Here is a 20,024-nt window from a genome sequence, read left to right on the forward strand (position 1 = left end):
CCTCGGAACACTTCAACCCCAGGGCATCAATGTAGACTTCAACAGTTTCCTCATTTCCCCTTCCCCCACCTCACCCTAGTTCCAAACTTCCAGCTCAGCACTGTCCACCATGACTTGTCCTGCCTATCTTTTTTTCCACCTATCCACTCCACCCTCCTCCCTGACCTATCACCTTCACCCCCTCTCCCACTCACCTATTGTACTCTATGCTACTTTCTCCGCACCCCCACCCTCCTCTAGCTTCTCTCTCCACACTTCAGGCTCTCTGCCTTTATTCCTGATGAAGGGCTTTTACCCAAAACGTCGATTTTGCTGCTCCTCGGATGCTGCCTGAACTGCTGTGCTCTTCCAGCACCACTAATCCATAATCTGGTTTCCAGCATCTGCAGTCATTGTTTTTACTTAAAAATATGAGTTCATGGAATCTTTCTAGTGTGGCTAGGGTCATGGGTTCAAGACCAGTGCTGCAGAGAGTGGTTTTTAGGGGCTATGAGATACGGCAGTAGTGTTCATGTTCCACCTGCTCCACAGGTGCAAGATCATGGGTGGCATGGTGGGTCAGTGGTCAGCACTGCTGCCAGGTACCAGAGTTCAATTCCAGCCTCAGGCAACTCTCTGTATGGATTTTTCACATTGTCCCTGTGTCTGCATGGGTTTCCTCCTGGTGCTCCAGTTTCCTCCCACAGACCAAAGACGTGCAGGTTAGGTGAACTGACCATGCTAAATTGCCCGCAGTGTTCAGGGATGTGTGGGTTAGGTGCATCAGTCAAGGGTACATGTAGAGTAATAGGTTGGGGAATGGGTCTGGGTGGGTTACTCTTTGGAAGGTCAGTGTGGACCTCTTGGGCCAAATGGCCTGTTTCCACACTGTCGGGATTATACAATAACATATCGGAACAGGATGATGAAACAAAAACGTCTGTAAAACAGACACTTGTGTCAGATCAAATATTCTCATGACCACTTTTGCTCTGGTAATCAAAGGAAAAATACCTGGAAACAAATACATATTTTGGTCTTTCCAGACCAGAGTAAAAACTTTGTGCAAAAGCAATTGGGAGAGTGCTATACTGAGTGAGGCACAGCCGGAGAGAGAGAGGGAGAGCGAGAGAGCGAGTGTGAGAGTGTATGTATGTATCTGGGAATTTGGGGCACAGTGGGAATTCTGACTAGAAGGGAAGAGATGCTTTTGATTTATTTTGGTTTTAGTTTACAAGGTCTTTTTTGTGGTATACAGTTTGTAAGGATTATAATCTATTGTTACGATAACCAGGGAATAAGGACCCAGAGAGTAAATGATGGTATTTGATATTAAGCATCTTCGAAAAGGTTTAATTTAAACAGGTAAGTCACAGCAGGAGAGATTGAATGAGTTGGACCGAAGGGTCTGTTTCCGTGCTGTACAACTCTATGACTCTAAAACCATTATATGCCCTTTCTGCTTAATTTGGGGATCTGAGGACATTTCAAGTGCCCGGGGACAATATGCATACAGGAAGTGTCTGCAGCTGCAGTTTCCTGAAGCCCAAGTGTCAGAGCTATAGCAGCAGTTGGGAACTCTATGGAGCATCTAAGCATAAAGTATCATGAATAGCATGTGCAGAGAGGTCAAACTGGTTATGACTCCAATAGGCAGGTAAGGAATGGGTAAACACCAGACACAGCAAAAGGGCTTGGGAAGCAGTGCAGAAGTCTCCTGTCACTATTCCTCTGCAAAAGAGATATACTGTTTGGAAACTGTCAAGAAGGATGGCCTCTCAGGAGGAAGTTGCACCATAGTTGGCTCTATTCTTCCTGAGGAGTACAGCCAAGACTATGGGAATACAATAGTTATCAGGGATTCAATTGTAAGGGGGAAAGACAGGCAATTTTGTGGATGGAAACAAGATTCCTAGATGATATGTTGGCTGGTGCTAGGGTCAAGGAGGACTCAGAGTAGCTACAGGACCTTCTGAAGGGAAGGGTCAACAGCCAGTGGCCGTGGCACACAATGTTTCCCTTGGTGACTTGAACCAAAACACAACTTAAAGGTTGTAAAAACAAAATATAAGGAGTGAGGAAGAAGAAAGAAAAAAGATCTCAAAAGTAGTGATCTCAGGATTACTAATAGTACAGCACGCTAGCAACTGTAGAAATAAGAGGATATCTTACATGAATATGTGACTGAAAAGATGGTACAGGGGGTAGGGTTTCAGATTCTTGGGGCATCGAGACTCTATCTGGGGAAGGTGGGACCAGGCGGACAGGAGACAAGCTCCAGGGACTGATGTCCTAGAGGGAGCATTTGCTAGGGTGATTGGGGGTACTTTTAATTAAAATGGCAGGGAAATAGAAAAATTTGCATGGAATCAATGACAAGAATGAAAGACAGAAAGGGAAATAAAAAAGGTGATGGTAGAGAAATCGAAGGCCAGGGTCACATTGAAAAATAATCAGAACGGGACAAGTAAGGATAAAAAAAAAGACTTAAGGGCTTGTGTCTTCACGTGTGGAACATTCATAACGAAGTGAGCAAATTACTTGCACAAACAGATGAAAACAGGTATGATATAATTGGGATTAGAGCTGAAAATGTGTTGCTGGAAAAGCGCAAGTCAGGCAGCATCCAAGGAGCAGGAGAATCGACATTTCGGGTATAAGCCCTTCTTCAGGAAACGTCGATTCTCCTGTTCCTTGGATGCTGCCTAACCTGCTGCGCTTTTCCAGCAACACATTTTCAGCTCCGATCTCCAGCATCTGCAGTCCTCACTTTCTCCTCTATAATTGGGATTACAATGACAAAGCTGTAGGGCGATTAGGGATGGGAACTAAACATCCAAGGGTTTTAAGCACTTAGAAAAGTCAGACACTCAATCATCAGTAAAGTGATGGAAGGTGTCCTCAACAGTGCTATCAAGCATTATCTGCCCAGCAATAACATGCTCAGTGACACTCAGTTTAGATTCCACTAAGGTCACTCAGCTCCTGACCTCATTACAGCCTTGGTTCAAACACGGACAAAAAAGCTGAATTCCAGAGATGAGGTGGGAGCTATGGCCCTTGATATTAAGGTCCATTTGACTAAGTGAGACATCAAGGAGTCTACCAAAACTGGAATCAACAGATATCTGAAGGCAAACTCTCTGGTGGTTGGAGTCATACCTGGCACATAGAAGATGGTTGTGGTTGCTGGAGGTCAGTCATCTCAGCTCCAGGACATCTTTGCAGGAGTTCCATAGCGTAATATCCTAGGTCCAACCATCTTCAGCTGCTTCAATGACCCTCCCTCCATTATAAGGTCAGAAATGATTGCTCAATGTTCAGCAACATTCACAACTCCTCAGATACTGAAACAGTCCACGTTAAATGCAACAAGATCTGGACAATACCCAGACTTGGGCTAACAAGTGGCAAGTAATACAGGCCAAACAAATGCCAGGCAATGACACCTCCAGTAAGAGACAATCTAACCACCAGTCTTTGACATTCAATGGTATTAATGAATTCCTGAATCATCATCAAACTTCCAGCATTGAATCCCCCATCATCATCCTTGGGGTTACCAGTGACCAGAAACTCAACTGGACTTGCCACATAAACACTCAGTACAAGAGAAGGTCAGAGGCTAGGAATCCTCAACAAGCAACTCACCTCCTGACTCTCTAAAGCCAGTCCACCACCTACAAAGGCGCAAGTCAAGACTGATGGAATACTCCACACTTGCCTGGATGGATGCAGCTCGACACCATCCAGGACAAAGCAGCCCACTTGATTGATGCCAGATTCACAAGCATCCATTCCCTGCAAATCTATTGTAATTCTTTGAGGATGTCTTAGTAGAGTTGAGGAGAGGGAGCCAGTGGATGTGATTTATTCGGACACCCTTATTTTCGCTTGACAAGATTTTTAAAAGTTCAAAAAATCACATGACACCAGGTTATAGTCCAACAGGTTTATTTGAAAACACTAGCTTTGGCAGCGCTGTTCCTTGCAGCACTCTGAAAGCTAATGTTTTCAAATAAACCCATTGGACTATAAACTGGAGCCATGTGATTTTTGACCTTGTCTAGCCCAGTCTAACACCGGCACCTACACATCAAGATTTTTGAAGTGGAAGCTCCACTCAGCTCATTTCATAAAGCAGAACACATGTGGGATCTTTACAACAAGAGGCAGAACTCCATGGAACTATATTTGCACAACTATTGGGCTAGGAGAAAATTTCTGTAGATCTGAAAATATAATCCTACAGAACAAGCAAGTCCCAAATGTCAGAACTACTTTGGAAACAATGAACAATTGAGCTGACATTGACATCAAAGCAAAACTGGCTGCACATATCCACATGGAAACTGCTCATTATATCGTGCTGACAGGAAACTTTACCATAAAGAGATAATTCACATTTTACCAGACTGACTCATATTGGGTTCAGTAAAAAAAAGTCCAGGTATTACATTACAAAATTTGGTACAAGCTATCGTAACCTCAATTGAACAGGTTTGATCATTTGCATATTTTACCTGCACTATTCTATTTCCTCACTCATTCGTTCTTACTCTTGCTATCATATCCATATGACTGCCAGCTCCTCTTACCTATCATTGAGAATAGAATCTTGGGCCTCAGGGGGTGCGATTGCCAGCTGAAAGGGAGTGTTGAAGTAATGCTGTTGCTCATCTGATCGGTGTATGATCTTCCCATCACGCACTATGAGGAAGCCAGAGTCTCCCAAGTTAGCTGTGTACAAACAGCGTTTCTGTCTGTCCAGAATTACAAGACAAGCAGTACTGCTACCTGTGAACAAATTAACAGTGGCATCATGAGTTTGACAAAAACAACACAATGCAGCCTCAGCCAGGTGGTGCTTCACATCAAATCCAACTAATAAAGCAAAATACATTCTTTCAGTAAAACTGAACTTATATTAAAAAAAACCTGTCAGCTAGAAATTAAATCAGAAAAAAATAAATGCTGGAAGCATATGATCATGTCATAAACTACAGCCCACTAGGCCATGGACGACTATCAAAACTTGAATATAAGACATACAAGATGATCAGAGGATTAGATAGGGTAGACAGTGAAAGTCTTTTTCCTAGGATGATGACATCAGCTTGTACGAGGGGGCATAACTACAAATTGAGGGGCGATAGATTTAAGACAAATGTCAGAGGTAGGTTCTTTACACAGAATGGTAAGGTCGTGGAATGCCCTAACTGCTAATGTAGTCAACTCAGCCACATTAGGGAGATTTAAACGATCATTAGGTAAGCACATGGATGATTTTGGGATAGTGCAGGGGGACGAGCTGAGAATAGTTCAGAGGTCGGCGCAACATTGAGGGCCAACGGGCCTGTTCTGCACTGTATTGTTCTATGTTCTATAACTTCTGGGCTCAACATTAGACTACCCCCAAAAACCAGGTGTGCTTTTGGTGAGAGAGAGCAAGTTTAACAAGGTAGCTTACCCTTTCTAGCTCATGCCCAACCTGATTCCCCATAAAGCATAGTGGATAGAGATCAAGAGCCAATATAATATTCTTAATTAAATAATTAACAGGCAATTTAACTCATTAAGCCTGTCAATTGACCCAGATTGACACTGCTCACATCATAACATATTTAGCGTAACAGACCTTTGGTAAGAGGAAGCTGTTTTCAAATTATATAATTTAGTGAAAAAAGGGCAAAGAAGGGGCTGCTTCATCAGGGGACAGCTAGTCATTTGGGGACAGCTTCTTTTATCCTCCCTCATACCTCTTCGTATGGCCTCCAAATCTATTCCCCACCCCAAACTCCCCGATTTCCTTGGTCTGAACACCATGGTTGCCTTCACTGCAGGGTCTGCCTGGACTGTCCCCATCAAGGCAGTGGTCCACCCTCAGTTTGTGTAGTTCACGGGCAGCACAATTATTGCTGCAGTGCCCTTTTACTTATTAGAAGTCAGTAACTTAGTGTTTGATTTAACAACCAAGCAATACACTACTGGCATAAAATTTAATCCTCTGCATATAGAGTGGATTAAGTCATATCCAGCAAACTTGTTGATCAGAAATAACTGAAGAAAGAAATCAAGGCTGCAAACATCTTAGCACATAAAATCGATAATAAAACCATTACAGTCACTGACCATTATGATTTTTACACATCAATCATCAGGTTAAATACACCACTTCTCTCCAGTCAATGAACACAAGCTCGTGTGTCACTTAAAATCTTGTAGATACAGCTGGAGATCACACTGTTTCAAGATATGGTATATTCTAAACTACTCCTGCCCCACAATCCTCCAAGATATGTGCTTCTCTAATTAGGGCTTCTTATGAGATCCCAAAGATAGACTCGCCACAGTGGTGGGAGAAAGTGAGGATTGCAGATGCTGGAGATCAGAGCTGGAAAAATGTGTTGCTGGAAAAGCGCAGCAGGTCAGGCAGCATCCAAGGAGCAGGAGAATCGACGTTTCGGGCATAAGCCCTTCTTCAGGACCACAGTGGTGGTCATGCCTTCAGTCGCCTAAGCCCTTAGCTCTGTAACATCCCCTTACCACCTCTTTCCTTCTAACACGCTTCTTAAAACTTACCTTTTTGACTTAACATTTGATTATCTGCCCTAAACTTGCACACGGATCCATGTCAGACACTCATTTATAATGATCCTGTGAAATACCTTGGAATGTTTAATTACATTAAAGTTGATATATCAAATAACATTGTCGCTGCCAATATGCAATGAGAAACACAGACAACAGTGAATAAAGATAAAAGATGATTATTTCTAAAGTAGGGACACCACTGTGGGAAAAGCAGCTTAAAAAGAACCAACTGTAAAAGCTACAGATCAAGGAAGCCACCACAGTAAACGTTAAAAAGGGTTTTTGATCCTACTTTGAGACATGTCTGGTACAGAAAGGCTGACTTGTCAGCTGACAACGTTACTGAATTTTAAAGGTAACTGAGAAAGGAGCCACTGAAAGCCATCAACACGAACATACATTTAATCATCGTATTACCATGGTCAGAGTCCTTCAGGTTTTATTCATTTGATTCAAATTTTTTCAGACAAATTGTGCATCTCTATTTCTCTTTCATGCATGCGTATTTTCTGTGTTCTTGTATTTATCTTGGTACACAAAATGGAGCTAAAGGCAAGAAAAATGATCAGATAGGTGAAAGAAGCCAGAATTAGAGGGGGTATATTGAGGGACTTGAAAACACCAGAGAACTTTAAAATCAAGAGAACTTGACTGAGATAAAATTGGACAGAGGGGATAAGTAAACAAGATTTGGCACTAGTTGAGATACAGGCAAAAATGTTTGAATTACCTTAATTTATAAAAGGTGGAATGTGGGAAACCTCCAAGGAAGACATGCAGTGTACTCAAATGTTCAGATTCATTTAAAAAAATATATAATATGAAAGGTGTGCATGTTTCTGTTGCAGCCAGTGGTCTGCCATCTAACAGGCAGTGTAATTTGAGCATGGATTTGAGAGTATCAACAGTTGCGCCTGTTGACAGATCTTCAGTCAGCCCTGCTTTCTGAAACTCCCTCTTCGATTGGTGATGTGGTTAAAAAGTGGCGGGGGGAAAGAAAAAACAAAATTGCACAGAATATATAGCACAGAAAGAAGCTGTTCAGCTCAAAGTCCACCCTGGTATTTGAGCTCCAGTCAAGATTCCTCCACCTTCTCTCATCTAAATTTACCCCGCTAAGTCTCTCTTAAATGCATGTCTAATTTCTCCGTAAATGCATCAATGCTAATTCACTTCAATGATTCTCTGTCAGTGTTCCATATTCTCATCACTTTCTGGACTTCTTGGTAACTATCTACAATTTAATGGCCCCAAGTTATGTTCTTCCACATTACCAAAACTTTAATAATTTAAAAGACCTCTATTAGGATATAATTCAGCACCTGACCCGCAGAAGACAGATGCAGTCTCAGTTCTTTCCTGATATACACACAAACACATATTTACAAATCTTTTGTATCTTCTCGAATGTTTTGATACCCTCTTTATAATGTGACAACAGTACTGTGCACAGTACTCCTGGTTCAACAAACAAAATGACACACCTTCTTTACTTTCAGAACTCACTAACCTGTGGTCCAACTTTTAGTGGGAGAGGTATTTGCGCTATGACCCTCTTGTTCCTTCCCCCTACTTAAACCTTCAGCTTTCAAGTAATAGATAACTTCCTTTATACATCTTAGTAAAATTCTTTAGTTTTTTTTAAATTGAATTCAAATCTCACCACGTCATGCTGACATTGGAACCTACATCCAAGAAATTGGCCTGAGGATTGCCGGTACAATAACCACCACTACATTGATACCTCACCCATAATTAATATCTGCTCCCTTTGGTGTTTGATTTTTGTTTCCTCACTGATCTTCCATCTGTTTTGCTGTGGGATGTCATATTTCTTGGCAAGGCCAGAAATATATTGCCTGTCCCTAACTGCCCTGGATGACATGTACTAGTATTCGACTGGGGTGGACAAGGTCAGAAGTCACATGACACCAGATTATAATCCAGTAAATTTATTTAAAAGCACAAGCTTTTGAAGCACTACTCCTTTGTCAGATTTGAGAGATATTTATCTGTCTGTCTGTTTTTTAGTGGCTTGACAGCCAGAAATAAACTCAGTACTCAGGATGTAACCAGAGCCCTGTATGTTTCCAGAATGACCTTTGCTGAACTGCAGATACTGGAAATCAGAAAATCTGAAAGTGCTTGAAAAACTCAGCAGGTCTGACAGCATCTGCAGAGAGAAAGCAGAGTTAACATTTCAGGACCAGTGAGCATTCTTCAGAACTAATTTTCTGATTTTGTTCACTGACATTTTATTGACTTTAAATAATATGATTCATTAATATGCCAGTGTTTTCTATCAAGATAAGCTTTACTAATGTCGTTCACTATTATTTCTGCTTAAGTCTTACCACAATTTCAGACATGGGGTCAAGTGTAAAAATCCAGAAACGAATACTTGACTTGTACCATTCTACTGACTGCTTCAAGACACATCATCCTACTTTCAGACTGCATTGATTTGGTTTTGATAAGTATGATTCTTCTATTTCAAAAGATGGTTACAAATGCTGTTCCTCATGTTCTGGGCTTGTCCACTTCAGTCCGAGCAATTTCTTTTTTCAATGGCGCTGTGCCAATATTAAAAACGACCTCAGACAATTTTTACAAGTCTACGATTTCCATATCAAGTCTTCATCTTTTAAATGTAAATTTCTTCTCTCAACCCAAACCTCTTCCCCCTCCTCTGTATCTGAGTTGACACTGAATTTATTATTCTAACTTATACTTCTTGGTTCAGACTCTGCTATTCAATCTTCAATTTGACTAGTTCAAGGAAATGCACACAGGGTGCTATGTCTTTTCGTCTGTCACTTGCAGCAGTCTCACAGTGCGTAAACACAAACAGGAAAGTTCAACTTAGTAGTGAAGATTGTTGGAAAGGTTCAGCAGGTCTGGCAACCTCAGGGGAGAGAAGTCAAAGTTAATGTTTCAGGCCAAGTGACCCTTCCTCAGAACTGACAGTAGCTAAGAAAATGTCAACTTATACACAGACCTTATTCAAATCATCAACTCTTGATTTCTCTCCATAGATACTGCCAGGTCTGCTGAGCTTTTCCAGCAATTTCTGTTTTTGTTTCTGATCTACAGCATCCATAGTTCTTTATTTCTAGTGGATATTGTTTATTTGCTGTCAAAGAGTTGGAGTCCTACAGCACGGAGACAGGCCCATCAGCTCAAATCAGCCCATGTTGACTAAAATGTCCAGCCATGCTAACCCCACTTCGCTGCACTTGGCCCATATCTTTCTAAACATTTCCTATCATGTATTTGTCCAAATGCCATTTCAATGTTGTTAATGTACACACCTCAACCACTTCCTCAGGCAGCTTATTTCATATGCGTACCACACACTGTGTACAATCATTGCCCCTCAGGTTCCCTATTATTCTTTCCCCTATAACCTTAAACTGATGCCCTCCAGTCCTTGATTCGCCAACTCTGGGGAAAAAGACTGAGTGCATTCACCCTACCCATGTCTCTCATGATTTATACACTTCTATGAGATCCTCCCAACATAACTTCCAGACTTTTTTTCTCAAGCACAGACTGATGAAAGCCAGTATACTAAAAAGGTCTTCTTCACTGCTGTCTACCTGTGACCCCACTTTCAGAGAACTGTACATCTGAACCCCAAAGGTTCCTCTGTTCCACTACACTCCTTAAGGCCCATTCACCATGAAACTCCTTGCTAAATTTGACTTTCCAAAATGCAAACCTCATACTTATGTTAAACTCCATTTGCCATTTCTCAGCCCACTTCCGCAGTTTGATCAAGATCCTGCAGCAATATTCGATAACCTCTCACTGACCACGATACCGATTTTAGTGTCACCTGCAAACTTACTAATCATGTCATGTACATTGTTATCTATATCAATGATTTTGATGAGAAAGGGGTCCATTTGATCTCAGCTGCTTCAACCTGAGCTATGCTTCCTTTTTCCTGGTCAAAGCCTCTGGTCCTTGAGGGGTTCTGTTCTCTCTCTAGTTATTCTTGTTCCTTTAATATACTCAAAGGACCTCTTTGGATTCACTCTAATCTTCTCAGCCAAGGCAATCTTATGCCATGATTTTGTCCTCCTGATTTCCTTCTTCAGTAAGTTCCTGTTTCCCCTGTATACCTCCAGGGATTCATTTGTTTCCAGCTGCCTGTATTTGAGTCTTACCGCCTTTTTTCTGGTCAAAGCCTCAATATCTTGTCATCCAGGGTTCCCTATTTCTGTCCAGCTTGCTTTTCACCTTCACAGGAACATATAGACCTTGAACTCTAGCTATCTCACTTTTAAAGGCCTCCCACTTGCCCGAGGTCCCTTTGCCTGCAAACAAACTACTCCAATGAACCCTTGCAAGCTCCTGTCTTATTCCATCAAAATTTGCCTTGCTCCACTTTAGAACTTGAACCTGTGGACCAGTTTTGTCCTTTTCCATAACTATTTTAACATTAATAGAACTATGGTCACTGGTCCCAAAGTGCTCCCCCACGGTCACCTCAGTCACCTGTCCATGCCCCTTCCAGAGTTGGACCCTCTATATACTGCTTGAGGAAACTTTCCTGAACACACTTAAGTTCCACCCAGTTAACACTGTGGCAACCCCAGGGTATGTTAGGGAATTTTATATCACCTACTATAACAACCTTATTGCACCTACATGTCTACCCAATCTCCCTGCACATTTGTATCTCTAATTTCTGTTGACTATTTGGGGGCCTATAGTACAACCGTAATAATGTCACCAACACCTTATTTCTTGGCTCCACCCACAAAGCCTCACTGGATGATTCTACAGTTATTTCATCTCTGATTACTGCGGAGATACTTGCCTTAATCAAAACTCTTAACTCCTTCTGTCTTCTTTCCTCCACCTCTGTCCATCCTAAAGCACCTGTACCCTGACACATTCAGCTGCCAGCCCTGTCCCTTCCTTAGCCATGTTTCTGTAAGGGCTATAAAATCCCAGTCCCACGTACCTAGCAATGCCGAGTTCAGCGGCCTGATCGGTCAGCCCTCGTGCTCTTGAATTTACTATTTCAGATTATTGGACCTCCTTTGAGCCTTGCACTTGCCTCCCTGCTGTTGAGGACCCCACACCCCTGCCAATCTAGTTTAAATCCTTCCTTGTGGCACGAGCAAATCTGGTTGCCAAGATATTGATCTCTTTCCAGTTCAGGTGCAACCCATCCCTCTTGAACAAGTCACCCCTGCCAGAGAAAAGATCCTAATGATCTAAAAATCTGAATCCCAGCCACCCATTCATCTGCCATATCCTCTTGCTTGTACCCTCACTAACACGTGGCACTGGAAGTAATCCAGAGATCACCACCAACAAGGTCCTGGTTTTTAACTTTTTTCCTTGCACTATAATCACTCCACTGGACCTCATCCCTATTTCTACCTATTCGTTCCAACACGCCAATTGACTTCTGACTGTTCCCCTCCCCCTTCAGAACGTTCTGCAGCTGCTCAGAGACATCCTGGACCCTGGCATCGAAGTAGTAACGTTCACACACATCAGGCTGGACATGCTCAATTTGACCTATTACTTTTGCTTTATTATTCAGAAAGTTTGGATATGGAGTCAATGTCTCCAACTTGTTCTAGTGGTAATCTCACTGAACAAATAATCAAGACCCTCAGCATTGTGGGAGACAGATGTTCCAAACAGCAAATGGTGGAAGTTAAACTGAATTCATTAATCTGGAATATAAAGCTAAGCTCAGTAATGCAACCCATAAAACTAATCAACTGCTGCCAGGACCAATTGAGTCCACTGATGTCTTTCAGTGAAGGAAATCTGGGTCCTTACCTGATATGGCCTACATTTGATTCCAGACCCACAGCAATGTGATTGACTCTTAACTGCCTTCTAAGATGGCCTAGCAAGCAGATTAATTCAAAGGTAATTAGGGATGGACATATTCCATGAAAGAATAACAAAGTCATCTTAATACCATTCATGCAATTAGGCAGAGTCAGCATGATTGTGTTGACTAATTTAGGAGACTTCATTGAGAGATTAACAAGAAATGTCGATAAAGAGGTACCCGTAGATGTCATGTGCTTAGATTTCCAAAGGTCAATTGATAAGGTGCCAGAAACATTACTTCACAAAACACAGACTTGTGGTGTATGGTGCAACATATTAACAGAGGATTGCTGGCTAACAAAAAAAGGGCAGATACAAATTCAGGTCATTCCTGAAAGGATCAGTGCTGGCCCTCAAATTATTTACATTCTATTCATGCACAACTTGGATAATGGGATCTGAAAATGGCTACTAAGACAGATAGAAAAGCAAGTTGTGAAGAGGACATAAGTATTTTGCAAACAAATATAGAGAGAAATAGTAATTTGGTTGGAAAGAATTTGAGGATTGTTTGAAATAAAGCACTTTACATAAACTTTTCATCTTCAGTTAATTCTCCTTCAGGACAATTCACAAGAATACCAATAAATGGGAAATAAAAATTATACTGGCGTAGGAGAGTGCTAATTGGTTAACAAATGGACTTGATTAGTAGAGGCATTGCCATGAAGAATGAACTAGTTATATGATTCAATTTAACTGCCAAGCTTAGCTCAAATTTCAAACCAGGCAGGTTCAATCCAATTGGTTAAAGCATTGCACCAAGAAATGAACTAGAGAATGGCTATTTCATTGACTTAAAACAAGTGCAATGTATACATGTTCTTTCTGTCTGCAAAGAACAGGGCCCACTCTTGTCTCATAACAAAAGGTCGTGAGTTCATGGAATGCCCTGCCAGTAGCAGTGGTGGACTCTCCCTCTTTATGGGCATTTAAACGGGCATTGAATAGGCATATGGAGGATAGTGGGCTAGTGTAGGTTAGGTGGGCTTGGATCGGCACAACATCGAGGGCCAAAGGGCCTGTACTGCGCAGTATTTTTCTATGTTCTAGGTATTTTCCTTTTCTAGATATAGATAGGTTAAGTGAGTGGCAAAAATAGAACTGCAGATATTAAGGGGGAAAATGTAAACTTGTCCACTTTGGCTGGAAGACATATGAAAAAAAATCAGCATATACTTTTGAATAAGAGATTATAGTAGCCTGAGGTACAAAGGATTTGGCTGCCCTGATGCATGAATCACAAAAAAGTTAACTTACAGGTACAGCAAGTGATAAAAGGTGTCAAATGCAAAGTTTTTTTTTGCAAGAGGAAAGAATACAAAAATAGGGATGCTTTGCTACAAGTGTATACAGTATTGGTGAGACCACATCTAGAATATTAGGTACAGTTTTGGCATCCTAATTTATAGATGTGATTGCATTAAAAGCAGTTCAGAAGATTTGACGAAATCCTGGAATACAGCCATTACCTACAAAGGGCGGTTCGTCAGCTGGCTCTGCATCCATTGCTTAGTGGAATGGGAAGTGACCTTATTAAAACGCAAGATCCTGTAGGTACTGAAAAAGGTAGATAATCAAAGCATTCTTCTCCTTTAGGAGAGACTATTCCAGGGGTCGTAGCTTAAAAATAAAGAGACTGCCATTTCAAATGGAGATGAGAAGTGTTTCCTCACATCTTTTTCCCCCAGAGAACAGTGGAGACAGGGTTGCTGAATATTTTTAAGACAGAGATACATTGACTGTTTTAGTCATACAAACATATGAAACAAGGAGGAATCAGCCATCTGGCCCTCGAGACAGTCCCCCCATTTAATAAACTCAGGGTTGATTTGATTGCAATTCGAATCCACATTCCTACCTACCATGATTAGCTTGCTTAACAAGAATCTACCACTGTCTTAAAAATATTCAAACATTCTGCTTCCACCACCTTTTCAGGAAGAGCGCTCCAAAGGCTTATTTTCAGAAAAAGATTCATCTCATCTGTTTAAAAAGTTTGTTTTTTTTTAATAAGTGGCCCCCAGTTCTTGATTCACTCAAGGTAGCATCCTCTCAACATCTACCCTTTCAAGATCCCTCACGATCGTGCTTCAATCAAGTTACCTCTTACTTTTGTAAACTCGTGCATACAAACCTTAATCCATCCAACCATTCCTCATGTAACATGCCCAGTCCAGGTATTAGTCCAGTAAACCTTTTCTGAATTGCTTCCAGAGTTTACATCCTTCCTTAAATAAGCGATCAATACTGGGCACAGTACTCCAAATAAGATCTTACCAGTACCCTGCATAACTGAAGCATAATCTCCCTACTTTCATATTAAATTCTTCTTGTAATAAATATTAATTACATTATACGAGCTTTTCTACTGTTGTATCTGCATCTAATCTCCAGACAATTTGGAATTCCAGAACAGACTAAAATCAGCTTGAGTATTTAAAATAATAGATTCTTTAAAAAAGCATAAAGGTTATGGGGCAGCAGGAAGGAAAGTAGAGCTGAAGCAAAAATCAGATCAGTCATTATCTTTTCAAAGTTTGTGAGAAGATTTGTAGCTCGGGTGCTCGTTGTTGTGGTTCTGTTCGCCGAGCTGGGAATTTGTGTTGCAGACGTTTCGTCCCCGGTCTAGGTAACATCCTCAGTGCTTGGGAGCCTACTGCGAAGCCTGCTGTCTTGGCGTCCCTGTGGTTGTAGTTGAGTCCCTTGGCCAGTATTGTTCTTTCCGTGTCTATGAGCTGTCTGTGGGAGGGGTTTTTAACCCAGGTATAGTGTTGTGGTGTCCTCTCTGTTCTGTGTTAGTTTGGCCATTTTTTCTTTGAGTGCCGTTTTTTTGCGGTGTGTGGTCCTGTTCTGTCCTATAGTGATGGCCTGTTCTATGGTTCGGGTCCATTCCTGATTGGTGGTTTTTGAAATTAACGATTTTTGGCACGCAATTTCTTGTCTGTATTTGTGAAGTCTGTTGTGAGCGTCTGTAATCATTACCTGGATCATCCTGAATCTGTTTTGTCTGGCTGTGTCCCTGGCGTGTGGGTTGTGTCAGATACAGACCACCAGTCAACATGGTGGAAGGATTCGATTCTTTCGGCATTCATGCAGGAACCGGAGTTGTTCGTATGTGGTGCTTAGGCGGTTGGCACAGGATTCCCATTTCCTGGCTTGTCTTAGCGTCTCTCGCCTGTAGGTGTTCAAAGTTTGAGAGAAGATTTGTAGCTCGGGTGCTTGTTGTTGTGGTTCTGTTCGCTGAGCTGGGAATTTGTGTTGCAGACGTTTCGTCCCCTGTCTAGGTGACGTCCTCAGTGCTTAGGAGCCTCCTGTGAAGCGTCTGCAACACAAATTCCCAGCAAGACCAAGTAGAGTAAAGGAACTGGATGACTTACTCCTATTCCCAATTCATGTAGGTGTATGAGAAGTATCCCCTGTATATTTCTACAAATGTGGTACTGAAATTCAACAATCATTATTCTAACAATTTTGGTTAGGTAATTATTTTTGCAACTCACCTCTCAACTGTTCTCAGGCACGATTAGGAATGGGTAATGCCATTCTTGTCAGCAATACCCATGTCCCACGAACAACCAATAAAGATAAGGAATGTCTATGGACGTGATTGAAATAGACCAAATGACTGCAAGGCATACAAACAAAAGTATGCCATTTAGTGAGTCTGCTCTGGCATTCAATGAGATCATAGCTGATCTGATTATCCTCAACTCCACTTTGTCTTTTCCTGATAACCCTATATTCCCTTACTCTCACACCCTCAAACATTCTTCATGGCTCAGTCTTGACAGCTCTTTGCAGTAGGAGTAGTCCACAGATTTATCACCCTCAGAGGAGAAATACCTTCTCTCTCTCCAATGGGTGATCCCTTATTCTGAGATTATTTCCTCTGATCCTACATACTTTTAAGGAGAAACAACTTTTCCATAATTACTCTGTCAAGCCCCTTAAGAATCTTGTACATTTCAGCAAGGTCACCCCTCATTCTTTCAAACCTGAATGCATACAAGCCCAGAAATTGCTGAAAGAAATATGGACAGAAAGGAGAGTTAACATTGAGGCCAATGACCCTTCTTCACCTGAAACATGACTCTGCTTTCACACCATAGATGCTGCCAAACGTGTTGAGCTTCTCCAGTAATTTGTTTTTGTTTCCGATTTACACCATCAACAATCTCAACCTCTGCTCATAGGAAAATCCCTTCATATCTGGGATCAACCTAGTGAACTGTCCCTGGACTGCCTAGAATTCCTATATCATTCCTTAATAAAGGAGGTCAAAACTCTTCACAGTATTTCACGTACAGTCTGACTCATGCCTTGGGTTTTAGCAAAACTTCTTTATTCCAATGGAAATGAAGTTTAAATATCAAGACCAATATTCGATTTACCTTCCTTATTACCCGCTGAACTTGGATGCTAGTTTTTTGAGATTCATACATGAGAACTCCCCAAAGTCTGGAATTCTGAACCTAAAAAGAGACCTTGAAGGGCTGGATTCAAAACTGTGAAGTTGAATCATAAATTTGTGTTATCAAACAATAGTGATACAGGTTCAAGGCTGGTACATGACATTAAGATCATCCATAATAGGGAAAATATATTTGAGGAGCTGAATGGCCTCCTCCAGCTTTACGGCCATTTGATAACATTAATTCTCATTTAATAACCAGAGTTTAGCCAAACAGCCTGCTTCTGGACCTAAAGCTTGGAGGCTTTTTTTAAACCAATTTTTCTAATCAACCTGTTCAGATGTTATTACACATCTTTGGAGCAGGTGGAACTTAAACCAGAGTCTCTCAGTCCGGGGCAGGGACACTACCACTGTGCTACAGGAGCTTACAGTGGGTTGTAAGGCTGAAGTCAACAAATTTGTACTTAAATACCACGTTGCCAAATCAAATGCTGCCACCCTGTATTACAGAACTTGTATCATCCTATATTCACCCTAGAACATGTACAAAAAACACAGAACGCTTCAGAAAAGAAAATTGTTGGCATTTATAGAACCACTGACAAGCCAGCACTCATTTCCCTTACCTTAAGGCATTAAAGAGAGATAGGCATTTATATCCAATACTAAAGGAAAGCAAATGGCATAGTAGTACTGTTACTGTTTATGGGCAGCATGTCAGCTCAATGGTTATCACTGCTGTCTCTCTCAACCTGGAACCCAGGTTCAATTCCAGCATTGGACAACTGTCTGCGTTGCTTTTGCACTTTCCCCCAGTGTCTGCAGGGGTTTCCTCCAAGTGCTCCGGTTTCCTTTACACAGTCCAAGGATGTTCAGATTAAAAATACTAAAGACTGCCCCATTGTGTCCAATGTTTAAACGCAAGGTGATCTCCAAATGAACTTCACAAGAACTTTATAAAGCAACAATTGACAAAGGCACAGCGGGAGTTAGTCAGATGGCCAAAGATTTAGTCAAAAAGGTCAGTTTTAAGGAACAATTTAGGATAGGAAAGAAGGGCAGTGAAACAGAAAAGTTTGAGGAAATTCTGGAGCTTAAAGCCTCAAAGCCCACACCACTACTACTTAGGAGGATAGGCCACACAGAATCATCAGCATCTTGAGTTTCCCTTCAAGTCATACACCATTCTCGCATAGCGCAGAAACAAGATATTTAGCATAACTAGTCCATGGCAATATTTATGGTCCATTAAAGTGTCCTCGCATTTATCATTCCAGAAACACATTTTCAGCTCTGATCTCCAGCATCAGCAGTCCTCACTTTCTCCTCGATAGCATTAAACTACAAAGACTAGGTGACTGGGCAAAACTATAATGTGGAGATACTGATGGTGGACTGGGATGGACAAAGTTTAAAATCACACAACACCAGGTTAGAGTCCAACAGGTTTATTTGGAAGTATTTGCTGCTCCTTCATCAAGTAGCTGTGAAGCAGGATCATAATACATGGCTGAGAAACCTGTTAAGTGGCATGTGAAAGAAAGTAGAGATAATGAGGTGGTCTTCAAATAGGCAGGAGCCACTAAAGGTCAGAGCAGACTAGGCCCGAGCGATGCATGCCCAAACCAAGTGACCTGGAATGGAAGTGGAGTTGCACAGCCAGTGCTTTGCATGCCTAAATCGAGTGGGCTGGAGGCCCAAGCAGAGCGGGATGGCCAGTGTGCCCGGAGCAGGGGGAGTTGTTGGGAGAGGCGACCGGTGTGGGCAGTCAGTGGCTTGCAAATCCAGTCAGATGACATTTGGAAGACCCATACATTGATCTACTGCAGGTCCTTTATAGAAAGATGTCATGTTTATCTTTTTAACTTTATTTTTCATTTTTCTAACCTATACTGTGAATAACTAAGGTAATGTAGCTTTTTTCTTTATTTCTCTATTTTGTATCTAAGATTTACATGTAGGTACTTTGTACCAAAGATGGCACTGTGTTGGCCAACATTTTAAACTGTTCACTTCTGTACTTGAGTATATGTGACACTAAACCTAATTCTAACTTAGATTCTACTGTGACCAGTGGTGCCCCACAAGGATCTGTCTTAATTATTCACCTTATTTATTAATGACTTATAATCAAATATTCAAATTTGCGGATGAGCTAGATGGCACCCCAGGCAGTGTAGACGATAGCATTAAATTGAAAATGTGTTGCTAGAAAAGCGCAGGTCAGGCAGCATCCAAGGAACAGGAGAATCGACGTTTCGGGCATAAGCCCTTCTTCAGGACGAAACGTCGATTCTCCTGTTCCTTGGATGCTGCCTGACCTGCTGCGCTTTTCCAGCAACACATTTTCAGCTCTGATCTCCAGCATTCTCCTCACTTTCTCCTCGATAGCATTAAACTACAAAGACTAGGTGACTGGGCAAAACTACAATTTTTTAGATTACATTAGATTAGATTACATTACAGTGTGGAAACAGGCCCTTCGGCCCAACAAGTCCACACCGCCCCGCCGAAGCACAACCCACCCATACCCCTACATTTACCCCTTACCTAACACTACGGGCAATTTAGCATGGCCAATTCACCTGACCTGCACATCTTTGGACTGTGGGAGGAAGCCGGAGCACCCGGAGGAAACCCACGCAGACACGGGGAGAACGTGCAAACTCCACACAGTCAGTCGCCTGAGGCGGGAATTGAACCCGGGTCTCTGGCGCTGTGAGGCAGCAGTGCTAACCACTGTGCCACCGTGCCGCCCAAAATGTGGAGATGCTGATGGTGGACTGGGATGGACAAAGTTTAAAATCACACAACACCAGATTAGAGTCCAACAGGTTTATTTGGAAGTATTTGCTGCTCCTTCATCAAGTAGCTGTGAAGCAGGATCATAAGACAGAATTTATAGTAAAAGATTACAGTGTCATGCAACTGGAGTGATATATTGAACAAATCTATGGCAGACAGAATTGAATGTATACAAGTGAGAGGTTAATTATTTTGGATTGAGAAACAATAGATCACAGTACTTTCTAGATGGCTTAAAGTTAAATGCAGTACATTCTAAAGAGACTTGGAGGTTCTTTAAAATGCCACAAACAGTTGCAGAAAATAATCATGAAAGCTAATGGATCACTGGCTTTTATATCTCAAAGACTGGAGTATA

At 41.7% G+C, this 20,024-nt stretch overlaps 1 protein-coding gene across 1 annotated transcript in view; it reads right to left on the reverse strand.

The window, feature by feature from the left end:
- Positions 1-20,024, reverse strand: part of LOC122564176 (protein phosphatase PTC7 homolog) — a 101,432-nt gene that overhangs the window by 29,990 nt on the left and 51,418 nt on the right. Inside the window, exon 3 of the mRNA XM_043718854.1 lies at positions 4,578-4,776. Coding sequence (XP_043574789.1) covers positions 4,578-4,776 — 199 coding nt within the window. The remainder of the gene's footprint in view (positions 1-4,577; positions 4,777-20,024) is intronic.

Source organism: Chiloscyllium plagiosum, chromosome 28, assembly GCF_004010195.1.
Source record: "Chiloscyllium plagiosum isolate BGI_BamShark_2017 chromosome 28, ASM401019v2, whole genome shotgun sequence".
NCBI lineage: Eukaryota > Metazoa > Chordata > Chondrichthyes > Orectolobiformes > Hemiscylliidae > Chiloscyllium > Chiloscyllium plagiosum.